This window comes from Erpetoichthys calabaricus, chromosome 11 (genome assembly GCF_900747795.2).
Source record: "Erpetoichthys calabaricus chromosome 11, fErpCal1.3, whole genome shotgun sequence".
Classification (NCBI taxonomy): Eukaryota; Metazoa; Chordata; class Cladistia; order Polypteriformes; family Polypteridae; genus Erpetoichthys; species Erpetoichthys calabaricus.
Window position 1 is genome coordinate 72,785,364 of NC_041404.2, and position 21,261 is coordinate 72,806,624.

At 37.9% G+C, this 21,261-nt stretch overlaps 1 protein-coding gene across 1 annotated transcript in view; it reads right to left on the bottom strand.

Moving 5' to 3' along the window:
• The window catches only part of huwe1 (HECT, UBA and WWE domain containing E3 ubiquitin protein ligase 1), a 387,803-nt gene that overhangs the window by 92,821 nt on the left and 273,721 nt on the right, over positions 1-21,261 (bottom strand). Inside the window, 7 exon segments of the mRNA XM_051933601.1 lie at positions 12,013-12,195; positions 13,177-13,388; positions 13,473-13,687; positions 13,782-13,848; positions 16,088-16,236; positions 16,359-16,526; positions 21,001-21,196. Coding sequence (XP_051789561.1) covers positions 12,013-12,195; positions 13,177-13,388; positions 13,473-13,687; positions 13,782-13,848; positions 16,088-16,236; positions 16,359-16,526; positions 21,001-21,196 — 1,190 coding nt within the window.

Below are 21,261 nucleotides of genomic sequence, written 5' to 3' on the forward strand. Positions count from 1 at the left end.
TATCTAGCTATCAATCAATGAACATTTAAAAATTTTCTTAAGTTTTATTTACTTTACCTTACCCCAAATGTTAGTCAAAAATTGAAGTGGTTTAAAATAAGTGGTGCTTTAACAACTTACATTGCTACATTAGCCGTGTTACGTGGCTTTGCTCAAGAAATTTGGACATTAGTTACAGTGCTATACAATAATCAGGTATTATGTAATTAAGTGCTTATCTATACACATTTTTGTAATTCTTCATTTATTTTACAGCAAGGGATAATATTGGCTAGAAGTGTGTTGTAGTGGGTAAGGCTTTGAAACTAAGGTTGTGGGTTTGAATTTTGGAATTCAAACTATTTGAGCTAGTCACTTGTCTGTGCTCCAATTTGAAAAAAAAAAAATAACTAATTGTATCTCAAATGTTGTAAGTTGCTCTGGATAAAGGCATTAGTCTAATAATACTAGTATGTCACCGGAACGGTTTCTCTTAAACATGCTATGTAGAACTGTGCATGAGTAAAAAATTCCTGGATTAGATCAATACCTCCTCTTCCAAGTGACCTGGATTTTGTTGGTTACTGCAAAAAAATTGCACAGGAAAGCGTATTCTTTGGAATTGAAATGGGTGATCCATAGAAATAAATATGAAATTATCATTGTTATGTTTATGCCGTTAACTCAATTACTTTGTGTTTTTTAACACTAGAATTACCAGAGCCTACGAAAAAACTCATAGATCTGGCCCACCTTAAATCGCTTCTTAAATCCATTCGCACCTCTCCGCCAGCGTCTTTTGTCATCTAAATGTGCTGATAAACAAGCTACAAGCAGCCGGCTATTCCATCCTCCCACCGACTTAGAACGTGCACGAACTTCTCCCAGCTCATGCCTTGATTGATTATGTGGGAGTGAAGTGGAGTTTTAGAGTGGAAATAATAGATAGTTATTTGGAACACACGCATTTCATGTGTGTTCTGTTTCTACAGTAATCTGTGTAAACACACTGTTAAAACTTTTTCATATTTTAATAAATATTACAAAATGTAGGCATAAATTATAAAATGTGTAAAGCCTGAAGTCCAAAGATCAAATAAACACTTTCACAAAAGGTTCAGGAACAATACAAGAGCTTCAGTGGCATACCGGTAAGATTTGCTGACTCAGCGTGCAGTAGACCTGCCGCGCCTCAGAGACCCGAGTTCGATTCCCCGCTGGGGAAAAAAATGTTATTTTTTTTTCTTTTTAACCTTCGCCGCTCTGCCTGCCTGAACTCCCTGTCTATCTATATAGTAATAGCAGTAATTTTATTATTATATAGCAGCTTCCCTGTCTGCCTATCATATAGTGCCTTTCCTTACTATCTATACATCTATCCCCTTAGCTGTTTTTTTATATATCTATTATACAGTGCCTATGGGGTGCCAAACAGGCAATTACAATGATTTCCTGAATATATAAAAAGTCAGCGTCGGAATATATAAAATCATTCCTGAATATATAAAGTCAGCGTCAGAATATGTAAAGTCACTCCCAAGTATGTAAAGTCAAAGCCTGATTATATTGATATTGATTGAAACAACTCAGGCACATTTTTAGTGAACTCAATGAGTTCCTAATACACTGTAATGAACTAACAAAAACATCTTCAGAAAAATATTAAAAAAAAAAAACAAAAACAAAAAAAAAAAACACTTCAGTTAATTTATTCAAAATGATGTATGTGCCCGGCATTTTGAACACTATATTTATTTATTCTTTTTGTATGGGTGCATTTTTGGATGAACCTCACAAGCCCAATCAACTGAGTGGCTTCTGTCGAAGTTTAACTTTCACTAGTACGAGTGAAATGACATGCACGGAAATTTTATATATTCGGGAATGATTTTATATATTCCAACACTGACTTTATATATACAAAAATGAGTTTATATATTCCGACGCTGACTTTATATATTCTGACGCTGATTTTATATATTCAAGTTTTGACTTTATATATTTAGGAATGACTTTATATATTCCGAAAATCATTGTAATTGCCTGTTTGGCACCCCATAGGCAGTGTATAATAGATATATAAAAAAACGGCTAAGGGGATAGATATATAGATAGATAGGAAGGAAAGGCACTATATGATAGACAGACAGGGAAGCTGCTATATAATAATAAAATTACTGCTATTACTATATAGATAGACAGGGAGTTCAGGCAGGCAGGCAGAGCGGTGAAGGTTAATAAGAATTAAGGAAAAAAAAAATAACATTTTCTCCCCTGCAGTGAATCGAACTCGGGTCTCTGAGGCACGGCAAGCCTGCTGCACTCTGAGTCAGCAAATCTTAGCGTTATGCCACGGAAGCTGTCATATCATTCTTGAACCTTTAGTGAAAGTGTTTATTTGATCTTTGGGCTTCAGGCTTCACACATTTTATAGTTTATGCCTACATTTTGTAACAAGTATTACTAAAATATGAAAAAGTTTCTGTTTTAACAATGTGTTTACACAGATTATTGTAGAAACAGAACACACATGGAATGCGTGTGTTCCAAATAACGATCTATTATTTCCACTCTAAAACTCCACTTCACTCCCACATAATCAATCAAGGCATGAGCTGGGAGAAGTTTGTGTACGTTCTAAGTTGGTGGGGGGATGGAATAGCTGGCTGCTTGCAGCTTGTGTTTATCAGCACATTTAGTTGACAAAACACGCTGTCAGAGAGGTGCGAATGGATTTAAGAAGCGATTTAAGGTGGGCCTGGTCTACCAGATTTCTACCAATTACCAGAGTTTTTTCGTAGACTCTGGTAATTTAAGTGTTAAGGTGTATGGAGGTCCCATTTAAACTCTGCAGAAATAAACACATATGTTTTATCCTCTTTAACCACTGTTTTGCATAAGGACCCGTACACTATGTCAGTTTTTCTCACTCACTGGTTGCCGTGGGAGGGGGTGGGGTTTGGTCACAAGCACAGGGGAGTTTGGGTTGGGAGAATGCTGTTTCAGTAACTGAAATGCGCTGTAAAACCCCTGCAACCATCGAAGCTCTCAACAATTTCACCCATTTCTAACCACGCTTCCTCTCACCAAGAAGGAATCCCGGAACAACAGACACCTAACTTGGCTCACAACCCCTGAATTATGCTGTGTTCTTCACTGGCATAAAGTATGCTTTCAGTGCAGTGAGGAGCACACAAGTTAGCATAATTTATTAATAAATGGATAAATTAAAGTTTAATGACAAAAACCTTTAATAAAAATCAACTTTCAGTCAAATCCATTAAGGCATATTTGAGATTTTGTTATTAATTTTGGGGTATGGGGTTGGGGGGGGAGAGAGATGGGGTTTACTCCTAAACACAGATATAGCAGGACATCCTTGTATAGTGGATACTTAGATCATCTTGCCAAATTTCAGCTTTTTATACAAATGGGAAATACTTTTTTAGTTGATGAGTGAGTTAGTCTGTCAGTTACTGAACTATGCATTATATGTACAAATATTTAATGCTCTTTTACACCTAACACCATTCTGTCTCATAAAATGGTGGAAAAGGTCAAGGCTTTGAATCATGATGCCCCCACATTCTGATAAATAATGGACAGCTTGTCCAACAGACTAATTTGTGAGGCTGAGGGACTGTGTGTCAGAAATGGTGGTGTGCAATACTGGAGGCAAATCAGGTAACTGTCCTGTCTTCCCTTCCTGTTTACCCTATGCATAACAGACTTCCGGCACAAATACCAGTGTGTTCCAACAACAGCAATTTTCAGATGAGACATCCATCACAGGCTGCATTAATAATGGAGACAAATCAGAGTACAAGAATGTCATGGAGGACATAGTCTTGTGGTGTAGGGACAACACCAGCAACCTAACATCAGCAAAACAAGAGAGCTAATGGTGGACTTCCGGCATGCCAAGTAACCTTCAAGACCAGTCACCATTCAGAAGTATGACATGGAAGTGGTATAGAGCTACAAGTACCTGGGGGATGGTACAACATACTGGACTGGTCTGACAACAGAGTTGAGCTATATAAGAAGGAACAAAGAAGACAGCTATATAAGAAGGAACAAAGAAGACTATAAATCCTAAGGAGACTCAGTTGTTCCAGTGTGTTGTTCTGCACTGCAGTCTCCTGTGGAACCAATCTGAGCTCAAAAACAGCTCAATGCCTCAACAAACCAATCAGGAAAGCCTACTTCATCACAGGGCAAAACCTGGACACATTGGAAGCTGTTTTGGGGAAAAAAAAGATAGTGGCAAAATTTGAGCCATCATGGGGAAATAAAAAAAAACCTTTTCCCTCCAGGAAGTGCTCTCTTAGAGCACTTTTAGCCATAGACTCATTCCACCATGGTGTGTTAAGAAGCCCCTCTGGGGGTCTTTTTTGCCTACTGTTATTAGGCAATTCAATACTTCATCCCAATGTACTCAAAGTTCATTTTGGAAAAAAAACTGCACATTATACATGTATTTTTATTTATTGCATTTATCAAATGATTGCTTGAATGGTTGTATAATTTGCCATTTAAGTCTGTATTCTTATGTTTGTTCTGTTGTATGCATCTGAATTCACCCATGATTTAATAAATTTCATCTAACTACCTAGGTTGTTTACATCAATTAAATGTCATTTAAGAGTTCATTATCTGCTTTGATTTTACATACTGTACACATGCAACTTCTGTGTTTAATACAGGAGAACCCCAGTTTAACGTTCTCATATTTAATATTAAACCACATTTTACATTTTTGAAAAGTGAGTGGTGATGTTGGCAGGTTTTACAAAAGTAATTTTAGTGCTGAAAAAATAAATGTTTGTGCTATACTTGATCTACTTTGGAATTTATCAATAATTCACTCTATTAGAAAAACAGTGACACATGCACATCTATCTTTACTGAAAAAAACAAATATTTATATTAAACAATACATTTTTTTTAACTATTCCAACATTTAACAGTTTTGTATTAACAATTTTTAGTAGATCCCTGCAAAATGGAGGTTGTAATGTACTGTATTTACAAGGAATATAGAACATGCAGATGGCAAAACAAAATATGTATTTCTGTTAATTGAAATTAATATTCACAACTATATTAAATCAGGAACCAATAACCATCAATTATAACTTTCGTGGTAACTGTGCACCCCATAGCAGGAACAGATTACACACTATTGACTCCATTTTCAATCAGTTTGTGCGTGCCTGTCATAGAATGTAACTGGCAGTATGAGCAGTAAGCTCGGTCCTAGGGAAGCAGCTCCACGCCGAGCTGGAGCAACAGAACCCACTCCAAGGCACCTTTTCTTACATGGCAATGCTGGAATGTAACTACTTAAACATGACACTCAGTGGTGGCTCGTCAAAGACAACATGTGTCGCTGAACATAACCAGCCATGTTATGAGCTCCATCACAGTTAAAAAGCTCTCCATTTAGCTAAGGAGAGGTAGAACCTGTTTATAAATTCTCAGTGTCCCAGTTAAAAAGCTCCCCATTTAGCTAAGGAGAGGCAGAACCTGTTGTTTATAAATTCTTAGTGTCCCAAGTATGTGTCCCAGCAGTGTTTTGGAGATAAATTACAGAGTTTGTGATCCCTCAGCAAAGACATTACATCTCTGGTAAGGGATGAACCGTTAGTGGTGTCTTTTTGTGCAATCACTATGGATATTAAAGCATAATCAATGATCTATGCATGTGGCACATTTTATTAAAATTATTAATGTTTTGTCATTTAAACTAACAATGCTTTAGTGACAATTATAAAAACTTTATTGTAAAATAAGTAATAAAGCATCACTCATTATTCTGGATATTTAAATGAAAGAAAATCTTCAGTGCTAGCTCCAACTCATACACACAATCTTATTTCAAATGTCATCAGGAACAGAAATTGTTTGTAACCCAGGGGCTGATGGTTTCTATGCACATATAGATATAATCCACTTTGCATGCAAAACTTGACACCCCTGGCAAAATAATACATTTTTTAAGAGCAAATAATAAATAAAAGTAAAATAGAATAAAATGTTGAAATTGTAAAAGTCATGTCAAGTCAGTACTTAAATACTCCTAATAGTAGGTATACTGCCCAGAGTGTGATAAAACAAATAGAACAAACAGGTATTAATAATCAATAGCTTAATGTGTTGGTGATTAACTTAACCTAAAACAGGTATGTAAAGGAAATAGAAAAAGGAAAAACAAAGAATAGTGGGGGTCATCTTACATCATTAAGGTCTCTCTCTAACAGAAATAACCCAGTAGAAAGATATGCTGTCCAATCTCTTCTGAAGAACAGCAAAAAAATGGACAAGACTGAGGACTAAAAATAAAGGGGTCAGCCAGAGAAAGTAAAAGCAGCAAATGAGAACATTACCAAGCTTCCTTTCCATAAAAATCGGAAGATTTCCAGCAATGCTATCAGCACAGAACAGGCAGACACCACTAGGACCCAGGTACACCACCCTACAGCATGGAGAAGTCCTATCAGAAGTGGCCGTCCTTTAAAATTGCAACCAAAAAGCCATTTCTCTGACATGGAAATAAAGCCAAACTACTCATCTAAACACAAAAAACACAGAAACTAGGGGTACAGGGGACAGTTACACTGTACTGATAAGTCAACTAATAAAATGCTGTTTGCAGGGCTGGAAAACAGTACAAGGATGAAAGTTTGCAGGCAACAGTGAACCACTGTGGGTGCTCAATGCAGGTGTTGGGCTGCATTTTCACAAACTGAATTGGTAATTTGATCAAAATGGATAGTACATTCACTGTGGATTCTTATCCATCATTCAATACCATCAGGGAGGCAGATGATAAGTCCCAGCTTCGCTCTGCACCATGGCAATGGCCCCAAATACACAGGCAAAATCACAGTCTATACGCAGTGAAAAGACTAACAAGGATTCCTGCAACAGATGGTAGGGCCTCCTCACATAGCCCTGAGCTTAATATCATTGTAAGTAATCCAAAATTGACTCAGAGATAGAAACAAGACAGCGAGCCTAAGTCTGATGAACAAACTACAATCTGAGTAACTTCAAAAACTAAACGCAATTGTACACAAGACAAATTAGTGGAGTTTTAAAAGGCAAAGGATGGCCACACCAAATACTATTTGTTTTTCTGTTAAGGAAGTTTGTTATATAAATACACTAGTAAACCCATGACTCTCTAAAGAATCGCAAATCCTTTCTGTTCGCTCCGATCTTTGGAGGGATGAAAAATGATGGAGGGCGAGAGCATCTCGGGAAAGTTTTCATTTAATTAAATATATCTGTACTAAAATTAACCAATTTATTAAAAGTAAAACTGAAATGTAATTGTTATATCATTTAAGTCCAAAATGTCTGAGTTGTTGCACTTATAAGTAAAAAAAATATCGGAGTACAAAGGTTTAAATGAAGTAAATTGGAAACAAAAAATTCATAAAATGGTAAATTCAAAATAGTTAATCAAAAATTTCTTTATAAACAACATTTTTGGTAAACATGGTTTCCTGTACTTGAATTAGCTCTCCCTGGTATAGAGTAGTTAAAAACCTTCACTTTAACATCACACGAACACCGAACTCTTGAAAAGGCAACATAAAGTTGTCCGTGTCCAAATACAGGCTCAGATAGGTAAATGCCTACTTTGTCCATGGTTTGTCCTTGGGATTTGTTGATCATCATGGCAAATGCAGCGTTAATGGGAAATTGGTGTCAGGTAATTCCAGGTCAGAACTTGTAAGGTCAATTCTGGGAATCAAAACAGTACTGCTAGTATGGGATCCCGTAAGCACTTGTGCCTCAATATTTTCTCTCATGCTGTTCATGACCAACCGTGTACCGTTGCATAAACCTTGTTTAGTATTAAGGTTTCTTAATAGCATGACTATTGTCCCTACTTTAAGGTTAAGATTGTGTTGTGGTAATCTGGCCGGGTTAATAGTATTTAAATATTCTAATGGGAAATTAAGATGCTCAGTTTCGTCTTCAGAATCAACACTGTCAGTACTTAGAAAGACGGGGCTTTATCCAGGAAGCAATGCAATCACTTGGTTATTTATCTGGTCAACGTCAATATATTTTGAACATAATACAGCCCGGTGCATCAAAAGTGTTATCTGGTCTAATGATATTGCTTCACCAAAAGCCTCTGTTACCAAGACGTCGCAAATAAAGGAGTGAGGGATTTGAATAATATCTGGGTGAAGTTCAAACACATTGGTAAGGTTTCCATTTCCTAGTTGCAACAACCAATTGGTATATTCTGGATCTGTACACCGCATGTTCTCTACCAAGCTTAGTTTCTCAAAGTAATGCCAATTTTCTGCAGGAGAGGTTGAGGGCGAATGTCGACAAAAGTTGACATCCAGGGATAGAGGGCGACAATCAGCTGTTAATGGCGACAAAACTCATTGTCACAGGCATTCCCTCTGTGCTTGGAGGAATGCTAGACTCATTGACTCGGCAACTAATCCTAGCGTGTGCGTGAGTTGCGAAATGTAAACAAAGGCAAGATGGCATCGACATGTCACAAGGGAGCGAAGCGAGTGCAGAAAACACTCGGCATATTTTTCAGAATCGGATTTTATTGACAGTGATCAGGAGATCGAGCAAGAGAGTGAGAAGCCAGCATCAGCTGATCGGACACTAGCCGATGCCGCGCCAGCTGATCCGGTGCCAGCTGAGCACATTCGCGCAGCCGATGCATCTACGGCAAGGTTCGCGTGCTGTTGGACACGACAGATCACCAACTGCTGGACTACTTCAGGCTGCTCTCTCCTGATGCTGCTTTTCAGCTACTGCCAGACGAGACAAACAGGTAGGCAGAGAAATTTTTTGAATCGCGGGCTGCGCTTGCATCGCATTGTCATTTTTCAAAGTGGAAACCCACAACAAAAGACGAGATGAAGGGCGTTGTGGCATTACAAATAGATATGGGAAAGAACTGGTGATATAACTTCAGGGAGCATTGGTCCAAATGTGCTTTGTTCCCTGGTGGTTTTGGCCAGGTTATACAGCGTGATGATAGGTACGTGATGCTGCAAAGTTTTATTCACTTCTGTAATAAACAGAAGCAAATCCCAAGGGGTGAGCCAGGCTATAACGCCATGCATAAAGTTCAGTCCCTGCTTGACATTGTGGAACCAACACAAACAATTTTATCAGCCTGGCTGTGATTTGTCTGTGCATGAATCTATGATAAAATAAAAGGGACGCTTTTTTTTCTGCAAATATACGCCAGACAAGCCCACAAAGTATGGCATAAAGGATTTTGTACTGGCAGAAGCAAACATTGGTTTCTGCCTGAAAGTACTTATATATACAGGAAAGTATTTCTTTCAAAGAGAGAATTGTCCCTTGACAAGTCAGGTTGTGCTGGAACTGCTTCAGGGCTATGAACATTTGGGTCATGTTGTGTACATTTGGACAATTTTTATACATGCCCAGAATTGTTCATGGAGCTACAGAGCAGAGGAATTGGAGCTTGTGGCACAGTGAGGGTGAACAGGAGACACATGGCTTCACAGTTGAAGCCAGACAGGCTGAAGATGAAAAGAGGTGACAATACGGTTTTCATGCGAGCAGAAAACTTGGTGGCAGTGGCATGGCACAATGGCAAATGGGTCACTTGTCTCTCTACAGTACACACTAACAATATATGTGAGAAAGTGCAGCAACAGACAATTGAAAAGTAGGCACCAAAGCAACACATATTGTAAGGAGTGCAATGTAGCAATGACTGAAATTGGCTGCTTTGAGCGAGATGAGACTTTGCTGTGTAAAATGTATGTGATATGTACGTGAAATCATATTGTATGTAGGCTCATACAACATGCAAGACAGTAACATTTGTCAAAAGTAAATATTTTTTTGTTGATTTGATATGTTAAACAATTGCTTTGTGTTCTTTTTTAAAAGATATTAGTTTTTGGACAAATATTCAGCCCTGGGAGAAAAGAAACAAAAAAAAAATAGCCCTAAAAGAGTTAATGATATTTCAGACAGTTGATAAAGGTAATCGTTAAGGTGTTACCAATGTTTCTAATGAGTTTATTTTTGTATTTCAGAATCATAACAGCTTCTTTGACTTTCATTGGCACAGCTCCTGACCTCATGCTGAATGTGACAATTATGGTCTCCAAAGGGTAGAAGCAGACCAAAGGCATCTTATGCCTGCATGATTTATCATTTCTACTTGGTGTAACCAAAATGTTTGTAACCACTCTTAAAAAAAAGTCTAAGTAATGTGCATCTTAATTGTTTGTATGTGTATGTAAATTATACATCATCGATCAGCCACAACCAACAAACATTAATTACCTTGTTACAGTGGCCCCTTGTCAAGTAATGGGATATATTTGACAGCAAGTGAACAGTCAGTTCTAGAAGGTCATTTGTTGGAAGGAGGAAAAATGGGTGTAAGAATGGGCAAGGTTAAGTGAAATCTGAGCAAATTGACAAGGGCCAAATTGTGATGGCTAGATGGCTGGGTCACAAAATCTCTAAAACAGCAGGTCTTATGTAGTGTTCCCGGTATGCAGAGGTTAGTACCTGTGAAAAGTGGTGCAGAGAAAGGACAACTGGTGAACCGGCAATAGGGTCATTGACACTCAAGGCTCAATGATAAGCATTTGGGGGAAGCATTAAGTACAAGGCATGGGGCAATAAAATGTATCTTCTTGATTGACATCTAATGAACAAGACTAACATGCTTTACAAGATTTTATGTCAAATACACAATTTGACTAAGCAGCAAGGGCAAAGTCTTCATCCATTCTTTTTCTAATTTAAAATGTAAGCTGCTCTACTAAACACTCGTTCACTCACCACCCACATTTAAGACGAGTACCCATTTTAATTGATATAAAATGACAAAAGTCCGTTGGAGACGGGAGTCTCCAACTCAAGTCCTGGAGAGCTATACTGTGGCTACAAGTTTTCATTCTAACTCTTTTCTTAATTAGTGACCAGTTTGTGCTGCTAATTAACTATTTCCCTTTAATTGACTTTTGAGACTCAAACCAGTGAATTCATTCTTTTTTCCTTAAACGGGACCTAAATCATAAATTTGATGTCGAGAGCCAACAGATGACCAACTAAGTTGGGGCCTCAAACTCCAACCTTCATTCAGTTTCTTAACTTAAAGCCAATTCTCATTACTAATTAAACCCGTTATTTAATTCCATGGTGCTCATTCTGCCATGGCAAACATTTCCAAAACTGCTGATTTTCTTTTTTAAGAGCTGTCAAAATGTTTTGTGGACCTGAACAGATCAACATTACTGAGGCCTTCACCTTTATTTTCAGTTATTGTGTGATAGACACAGGCTGTTGTTTATGTGTTGGTTCATTTTGTGTCTTAATATTGTTTGGTTGCAAATTAAGGAAAAAAGAAATAATTAAGGGGCCTGAGTCTTAAGCTGTACATCAATTAGAATTAAGGCAAAGAGTTAATTAGCAGCAAAATCTGGTCACTAATTAAGAAAAGGGTTAGAATGAAAACCTGCAGCCACAGTAGCTTTCCAGGACTGGAGTTGGAGACCCCTATTCTAAACTCATTAAAGCAGCCACTCTTGTGATGTCTGCTCAAGACGAGCCTCTATTTTCTTACACGCCAAGTTCAACTGTACAACATATGCGCTTACTGCCTCCTCTGTGCACAGGAGGACTTCTCACATTTCCTTTTCTTGGGTCATTACTACAGTGTTGTTAGTGTAAAAACAAATATTCCAGTCTTCCTTCTCTCTTAAGGTCTGCCTTACCATGCTCAGTTTTCAAGACGTTCCTGCAGAAAAATGATACTTTGCGTAAAAGGGCACTACAACTGTAAAGTTTAGAAAATCACATTCTGGAAAAACTGGTTTGAGATCTTTCAATTTGCAGATTACCTATCAAGTCATTTGAAATTAAAATTGGGTAGTTGATCAGAACACCACTAATACACAAATGCATACCCACATACTGTACATATATCCATTTCCATATACATACTGTACACACAAAAAATATAAATATACTTTAACTTACCTTGAAAGATCTAGACTGTGTGGGACCCTCGCCAAATCATTTACCAGACCCTTCTTGAGAAAGAGGCGGATAATGTTATTCATGCCATTATGCTGGGTCTTGGCAGCTGCTGTGCTGTAGAAACTAGATGTGGAGGGGCAGGACTCCATGATAGTACTAATAATACACATCACTGCCTGCAATCTAAGGTAATAGAGGGGTGAAAGAATTATAATCCAAGCACATGATAGGGAGGAATATTCAGAATTATGGCAAGGGATACCAAATATTAACTAGATAGATAGATAGATAGATAGATAGATAGATAGATAGATAGATAGATAGATAGATAGATAGATAGATAGATAGATAGATAGATAGATAGATAGATAGATAGATACTTTATTAATCCCAATGGGAAATTAGCATTATTTGGAAATGCAAAAAAATTATCATAAGGTAGTACACATTCACATTTCACTTCTTTTTTTTTTTTATATAAACAGTTTTTGTCAATGCAATGCTTGCTGTGCAGCTAGAAAGTTTCACAAAAGTGGAACCTGTGACCAACCAAGTAATAAAACACTTCTAACACAAATATGTACTTTTTTTAAGGACCGAATTGGTGATTTCTTTATATTTGAAGCAAGTGAATCAAGTGATTAGCAGTGCTGCCCCACAACTCCATACAACAAAATTGGATACCTAGTCTGCACAAAATATGCATTCTATCTCCCAACAAATGTTTAAATATATTTGGAAATTCACTGTATTGTAAGGATGCAGAAGCTTGATCAAAATTGTTAACTAGAATTACACCAAATTTCAGGTTTCTCTACATAAGATTTACCTTACTGCCAACATATTCACTAATAAAATAAATCAAAACTGGAACACAATGGCCCCATGTTAATTATTTGACTTATTTAGAAAAACAGTTGTAAAGTAATTTGTATTAACATTAGCATTATGCAGTATCCTAGATATTTAGATATCAAAATAGAAAATATCACTAGAATCCAAGAAAGGAAGAAAGAAAAGTTGGGGAACAGTAAAACTAAATGTACTACGTGAAACCAGATCTATAAAGTATGTGAAGAGTGATTTAATTTTTTATTCTTTTTAAGGAAATAGGTTACTCTGTAGTGTAAACTTTTCAGATCCATTTGTATAAGTAAATTGTACCTGGCATGCTTCTCTGTGCTTTCTGACATTGCCAGTGCCCGAGACAGGGCAGACTTCACCTCATTGACAAGTGCAACCTGAGCATCTGTTCCAGTGCCTGCAGCAGCAAGACTAGCCAAAAACAACCTTGCCAAAGCAGGTGTGTCCTTGTCCTCTGCACTTTGAGTATGTGGTAGAAGATGATCAAGAACAAATGCCAAGACACTGCAATCCTTTAAATAAAAAAAAAAGTTTTAAATAACACATTAAACAGGGGCTGAGGGAACAAAAATGAATTGATCCATCATATCACATACCTCTTTTATTAGCTCAGACTGTCCAGCTGTGTATGAGTAATTAGCAATTAGAGTAGCAATACCAACATAAGAGCGAACCAACTCGGCCAGCAGTCTCAAAATTGTTGAGGTTGGCATTAGTGGTTTGCTCCCTTTTGACTTCAGTTTCTGATCTTCAGGGACTTTCTCACCCTCCTTGTCTTTTTTTCCTTCCCTAGGTTCCTCAGGTGTGGATGCTTTAAATAAAAATAAATTAATTAATAATTTGAACTTATCCCTACAAATTTTTAAAGCTCTCTGTATACATGTACAATTATGCAGTAAACTTGCCTTCACCCTGAGGTGTTCCTGATTGAGAAGACTCTGCAGCACTACCATCTGTAGCAAATACCTGAGACTAAAATAAAAATTATTTTCATTCATTAACAACAGCAAAGGAAAAGAAAACATGTAAAAGAAAATGTGGGTACTTACTACAATATTAGAAAAAAATATAGACAACGGGCCTCATGCATAATGCCATGTGTAGAATTCACACTAAAACATGGCATACGGACAAAGGTTGAAATGTGCATATGCACAAAAAAATCCAGATGCATAAATCTGTGCGTACACCAACTTCTACGTTCTTCCGCTCTATAAATCCTGGTCAACATGAAAAGTAACGCATGTGCCTGCCGTCCCGCCCCATATCTCCTCCCAGAATTATGCCTCTTTGAATATGTAAATCAATACAAACACCCCTTAAATTCGGCATTCTGTGAAAATAGAACAATTTCAGCAAATACCAAGTTTAGGCAAGGAAAAATATACTATTTATTGGTTTAAACAGTGGCACAAACAACAAAAAAAAAAGTTAATTCGAGTAAGAGAGCGTTGGAGAAACTCGAAAGCACAAGTTCACAAAGTGCCCGAAATACAAAAAAGAAGCTGTCAGATATCAAAGTCGCTGTGAACAGGCAAGTCGTAACCCACCATCTGAGTGTCATATGGAAGCTTATCAGGGTACAAAGAAAAACAAAAACAAAGGGACACAGTGGGGAAAACAAGCTCAAAATTTCCACTTTAATGACAAAATAAACTACGTGATTAAAGTAGAACGTCATAAACTTCATCTTAAAATTAACTAGTTTTTCAAATCCCGTCATAACTAAAGTAGCACGTCAAATGCTGTTTTGTATGTGCTCTGTGTGTGTGAATCACTATGTGCTTCTTAAATGGGCTTTCTCTCCCTCTGACAGGACACAGAATACATTACATTCATGATATCACAGCTCGCTGAACAATTTAAATACTAAGATGTATACTTGAAATTTTCATGATGATAGGAATTAAAGCATGTATTAAGCATGGGAACACAGAGGCACAGTGATAGTGACAAACTGGTGCCCCATCCAGAGATTGTTCCAGCCTCCCATAAGATGCTAGCTGCGCTGTGCGCGACCTTCAATGAAATAATTTATTGCAGCAGTGCTGTCTCTTTCAAACGTACTAAGCCCCAATTTCTGTCCTTGCTTTTCTTTCTCCAAGTAACTAATCCCCACACAATCAGCTTTGTAATAGATGAAAACCCATCTGTAAGCGAAAAAACAACGATTCTTCAAAAATTTTAAGGAACACTGAAATATCTTCATAGTGCATGTTTAATTATTCTATCCATCTATCCATCCAGGGTTGTGCCAAACCCAGCAAGCATACAGCAAGCATACAATTACTAACAATATAGATTATTTAAATGATGTTAAAATTTTTATCTGTATAATGTAAAACACATACTTTTCTGCACTTCATCTTAAAAATGATAAAGAGCTCAAAGAAGATAACACTTGGAAATCTAAATCGACTTAGAAGCCAGTTGTAATATCTAAATAGGCACTTTATAAACTGGCTCAGATTGTGCAATATTAAAACTATCGCAAGTTTACAGTGAGGAAATTGTACTTATAAGTATAAACAGTTTTACCAGGAGAACTTGATGGACTGATTGAGTGCATTTATAGTTCTTGGGATGAAACTGTTTTTGAACCGTGAGGTCCCTACAGGAAAGGTTCTGTGCGCATGGCTGAGGCAGCGTATGCTTGATGATGTATACCGATAATTCTTTCCGATCAGCTGCTATAGAGCTTTGTGTGATTCCACACTCAGATACAGTGGGATAAACACTCTGAGTGGTGCAGTGAGAGTAACAACGCTAAAGCAGCTATGGTATTTGGAATAGTTTGACCATTCCATGGACCATTATACTGTTACAGGTTAATTACAATCAGATGCCTTAAATTAATAAATATGCAGTTTATTTCAGTGTATTTGATAAAGCTGCGTCAGGGATGTGGATCTAAAAAAGAAAGGGAAACCACACTGGAACAATAGCACTGCTTTGATGCCGCCAGTTTGCGAGAGGAGAACTTGCGTACGCCAGGGTTTGAACTGGCTTGAAAATGTGCATGGCTTTATGGCAAGTTTAGTTTTTATACATCGCAATGTGAGCGTGGAAACGCACCGTTTATACATGAGGGCTCAAATATACACTTATGCCATTCTTAGTTACACATGTATAAAGCAGAAGATGTAAAGGTAGAATATGCTGCATTTATTCTTTAACACTTGTATTAAATCCTTCACACCATGATTCTCACATTTAAGCTGAAGCCAGTTTGTGAATCAAAGTCACTGCCTTGCCGGGTAAGTCTATACTGGTGATAAACATCATCTCCTACATCTTGCAGGATCTGGCACAATTCCTGACTGCCAGCTACAGTCACCATGCGGGTTTCTGTGCGATCTGCTAAAAAGAGAAAGCAAACCAAATAGTTAAAAAAAGCAAACAACAAAAGCTTAGTGGCAATTATGACTTTATAAACTACTATGCCCACCCAATTCCTAGATGAAAAATTACAATGCTCTTACCTTCCTCAGGAGCATGGTATGCTGCCAGGGCATTAAGCATATCATAAATGACCTCTTTGATTGGATCGGGAATAGCAGGAAGAGGGGACAGCTTTAGTGGGGTGGTCTTTACAAGCTGGACAGCATTAGGACCCTTGATACGCAGGTTTTCAAACTCGTCATCAGAAGCTGGCAGAAAAGGACCCAAAAATGAATAAAAGGCTTTTTACACTACACTCTAAGAGTCAGCACCAGCTCTGTTTTTTTTCTGCACCAGCAGAGTCTGGATTTAGTTTCTGCTCTCTGCAGCCGACACTTAAGTTTCCTGCAACAAAGGTTTAAAACATCTTTTAATCCAAAGGGTATCCTAGTACCAAACCTTAAAAGAGGAAGACAGCCAGAAGCAGTGCTGGAAATGGATGCCGCCTGCGCCTTTATTGAGGCCGAATTGATTTTGGTACAGGAGACAGCAAGTATAAAATGTATGCATTGGTTGCATTGAAGAAAACAGTTAATTATCACTATACTAAAGCAGACATATTTTATGCTACCAAGGAAGGATTACCACAAGAAACTGCAAACACTATAAAAGTAGTAAAACATGAGGTTCTACAAGGGGTGTTCAAGAATTTATCTAGCTCAGTAGGAAAGAAGTTTTCAAAAAATTTGTTTTATTTTTTAATATAGTCCCCCTGAAGCTCCAAACTATGGTACAGTGGAACCTCGAGATACGAGCACCTCTGTATACGAGAAATTCAAAATACGAGGAAAGTATGAGCGAAAAATTCAGCTCTAAATACGAGCATTGGTTCGCGTAACGAGCCACGAGCCAGGCTGTGGGTATAGCTCGCGGCTTAGCAAGGGGGAGTGGTAGCAGTTGCGAGCCGCTATCTGCGGTGTCTGCGTTTCTCACTTAAGTGCACAGGTGGGAAACTGCCCACATCCATGATTGTTCCTGTGGCTGATGGGCTGCAGCTGCCATGTCCTCCCCGCATATATAGAGAAGCGCGAGCCGGTTAAGGGGGAGAAAAAGTAAAAGAAAAGAGAGAGAGAGAGACAGAGACAGAGACACAGAGAGAGAGAGAGAGAGAGAGAGAGAGAGAAGGCAGGCAAGTGCAGGCTCGCGTGTAGCTGAACAGGCGAGCCAACCAGCTGAAGCAGGATGGTGTGGAGAAGGTCAGCTGCATTAAGAGTGTCTCGCCTGTTTCAGAGCCCGCATGGGAGAAGCAGGTGAGACGCTAACGGAGAAGCAGCACCGGGGATTGTCATCTGTTTTTAAAGACTGCTTCTTGTTGACGTTTTAACCTCGTGTTAAAGGATTGTTATTCTTGTGTATTTTAAACCTCCACCTCACAACTGTTTTAAGGATTATTTATTTAAAGATTTATTGAATGCTCTACTGCACTTTGGACACCTGTTTTGATTCTTTTAATAATCAGTTATATTATTTACCAGTGTTATTTATTAAAGGTAGACTACAGTATATATTATTTATCAGTGTTATTTGTTAGGAAAATTGATTTTTATGTTAATATATTTGGGGTGCAGAACGGATTAACTGGATTTCCATTATTTTCAATGGGGAAGTTTGTTCTAGATACGAGAAATTCGCTATACAAGCTCAGTTCTGGAACGAATTAAACTCGTATCTAGAGGTTCCACTGTATCACAGCTGCCTTGATGTCTTCATCACTAGGGATGGGAATTGATAAGATTTTCACGATTCCGATTCCATTTTCAATTCTGTTTAACAATTCGATTCTTTATCGATTCTCCTATCGATTCTTATTTTTCAAAAAGGAGAACACACAGGTCGATTAGCTTAGAACTTTGTTTTATATCTTATCTTTGAACAAGATAGAAATTTAGGAGTAGCATGACCTTACAAACCCAACAGTGAGATCTTAAGAGATCACCAGCCTACGGCTCCTCGATGGGGTGCCACGGGGTCCCCAGAAAAAAATTTATAAATGTAAAATAATAATAAAATAAATATTCTTCTGTAGCAATAACAAAGTATAACATAAATTATTCTGTGGCAATTACACAAGAATGTCCAGTAACATTTACACTCTCCTTTTTAAAAGTATATATGAGCTGAGCACTCAAAAATAAAACTACATCAGCCAGCAACAAATACAATCAACTCAAGTCCAATGGAAGTGTGCACTGTGCAATTCTGCAACCATCAACTATTTTGACAGCTACATCCATGTTGGCCGCAATATCAACAGTGGCTGCCACAACCTTGTCTTTGATACCATACTACTCCACGATCTCATCAATCTCCTCTGCTACAACTGGTTTGGTTTTGAGGACTTTTTCTTGAGCCTGGCCATTCCTGACATAATGCAGCGTTACTGTGAGGTAATGATCTTGTCTAAAACTTGTCCATCCATCTGCAGTGACGGTTGCCTTCAACACATGTTTCAGCTCAGAAATCAGATTTGCCTTTTCGACCGCATACCAAACAGGGATCAAGTGGTTGATTAAACTGTCTCTGTTATCATTTCTCTAAAAGATATATAAATGGAAACAGATGAAACATCTGGTAAGAGGAGATCATGCAACTTTGACATTCCCTCACTTAGCCTACAATTAAACACATTCACTTACCGAAAATCGGGGGCATCTACTGTGGCAAATGGGTGCAAGCCTTTTACCACAAACTTAGTCACTGCTCGGTGACATTCGTCTATCCTGGCCTGTGTCATTTTACTTTTCCCCGCCTCTGTGAAAGGAGAAGCTACCGGTAGACTGCAGCGAGAACTGCCAGCATCTGAGACAGCCTGACTCTGTCTGTCTCTCTCGTCATGGTCATCTAAATGCAATGCACAGTAATAGCAGGTTTTGCAGTAAGGCAAATCGCGCTAACATAATATGCAATGTTAGTTGATTAGTTACCTGCCGTATTAACGGGAGAGGACGTGCAAACGTTACCGCTGCTGCTGGGTTGAGATTCACTAGTCCGGAGCGGATCAAAAATACAACATTTATTTAAGGTTATCACGTATTTTGTAAGCAAATGCTTTTGCATATTCGTAGTGTTTCCTCCCTTTGATGAAATATCTACTTTGCAAGTTGCCCTGTTGTCATCCTTTCTCGTAAAGTATAACCAAACTTTTGACTGTTTGTGCCGTTTAGGCGCCATGTTTCCTGCTGGGTAAATGACGCTACGCAATGGCAATGTGGTGACGTCATTCGAGGCGACTGGAATCGATAGGGGAATCGTTTGCAAAAATGGCAAACAATTCCAAGGAATTGAAACAGTGGGAACCGGTTCTCAACAAGAACCGGTTTTCGATTCCCATCCCTATTCATCACTGACGATTTCTTCAAAACTCAGAACAGGAAATAATCTAAGGGAGCCACGTCATGACTGTAGTTCTAGTTCAGCTGCTAGAACCCACATTCTCAGATGGTAGCCTGTGATTGACGTGAGAACTAGCTAATTTGTCATGAAAAAGCTTACTTGATTCCCACGGGGACTCTCCTGGCACTCACACTTCGCAACAACTGTGCATGAGTAATCTTGAGACATGCCACAACATGCTTGCTACTTTCTTTCATACTCAGGTAGATAAAATACCCCTAAGTATCAGAGAGACCTGAAGAAAGAAACACAAATGCCTTCCTTTTCATGTGCAAGTGAATCTCTCTCCAAAGGCCACGAAAACCTTTAGACCAAGGATTTCCAATTTTCACTTGTGTGGATTGTGATAATTCTGTGTGATACACATGTACATACCCCTCAAACATACAGTATCTCATGAAAGGGAGTACACCCCTCACATTTTTGTAAATATTTTATTATATCTTTTCATGGGACAACACTGAAGATATGACACTTTGATACAATTTAAAGTAGTCAGTGTACAGCTTGTATAACAGTGTAAATTTGCTGTCCCCTCAAAATAACTCAACACACAGCTATTAATGTCTAAACCGCTGGCAACAAAAGTGAGTGAGGGGTGTACTCACTTTGAGATACTGTACATACACAAACTGTTGGAGAACAAGCACCAGGCACATCCAGGTAATACAAGTAGTGAAACGCAAAAAACAGATAACAGAAATGCCAGACATCTTATAAAAACATTTAAAACCAAGTTCTGAATTAATATTTCCTGCAGCAATTTTTATAACCCCAATTCCAAAAAAAAGTTTATAAGATTTGCAAATCATTGCAAATAGTCTATTTGTTTACATTTTACACAGCGTCCAACTTTTTATGAACTGGGTTTGTAAATCAAAAAATAGTTCAAATCCGTACACTTTTCATGGGGGGGTGGGAAGAAGAAAACCAAGATAGCTTAGCTTTATGCATTTTTTTTATCTACAGTAATGCATCTGTACAGAATATAAATATGCACATATCCATCTTCTATAATCCTGTTTTGAACAAATTACTTAGTTTATTAAAGTACATGTGATTGATTGGGTCCTCAGAAAAAGTAATGGATGGTGTACAGGTGTTCTTTGGAATTTAAGAACTTTGATAAGAAAAACTTGTTTTAAATTTTACTTAGATAATTATTGGAAAAAACTAATTCTGAAAGAAGCCACTTCTCTATTAAAATTCCTTCATATTTAATACAAATGAAAACAACAACATTTCACATCTTATCAAATCTTTCAGTCACAGTCTAAGCTATTCTCTCACCTGTTCCAGTTCCTCTAGGTGCAGGCAAGGCAATACGAATGCAATTCATAGCCACTTCAGTAAAACAATCAGGATTTCGGCATGCTGCAGGACCCAGCACTCGTAAAATATAATTTATTTCTCGGGAGCCAAGGCTACCTGAAACAACTCCTGATGTGGTACTTCCAGCACCACTTGTAACTGCTGAACGGACAACCTAGAGAGAAAAACAAACAATGCATATTAAATAAAAAAAAAATTGTCAATATATAGTATAAATTG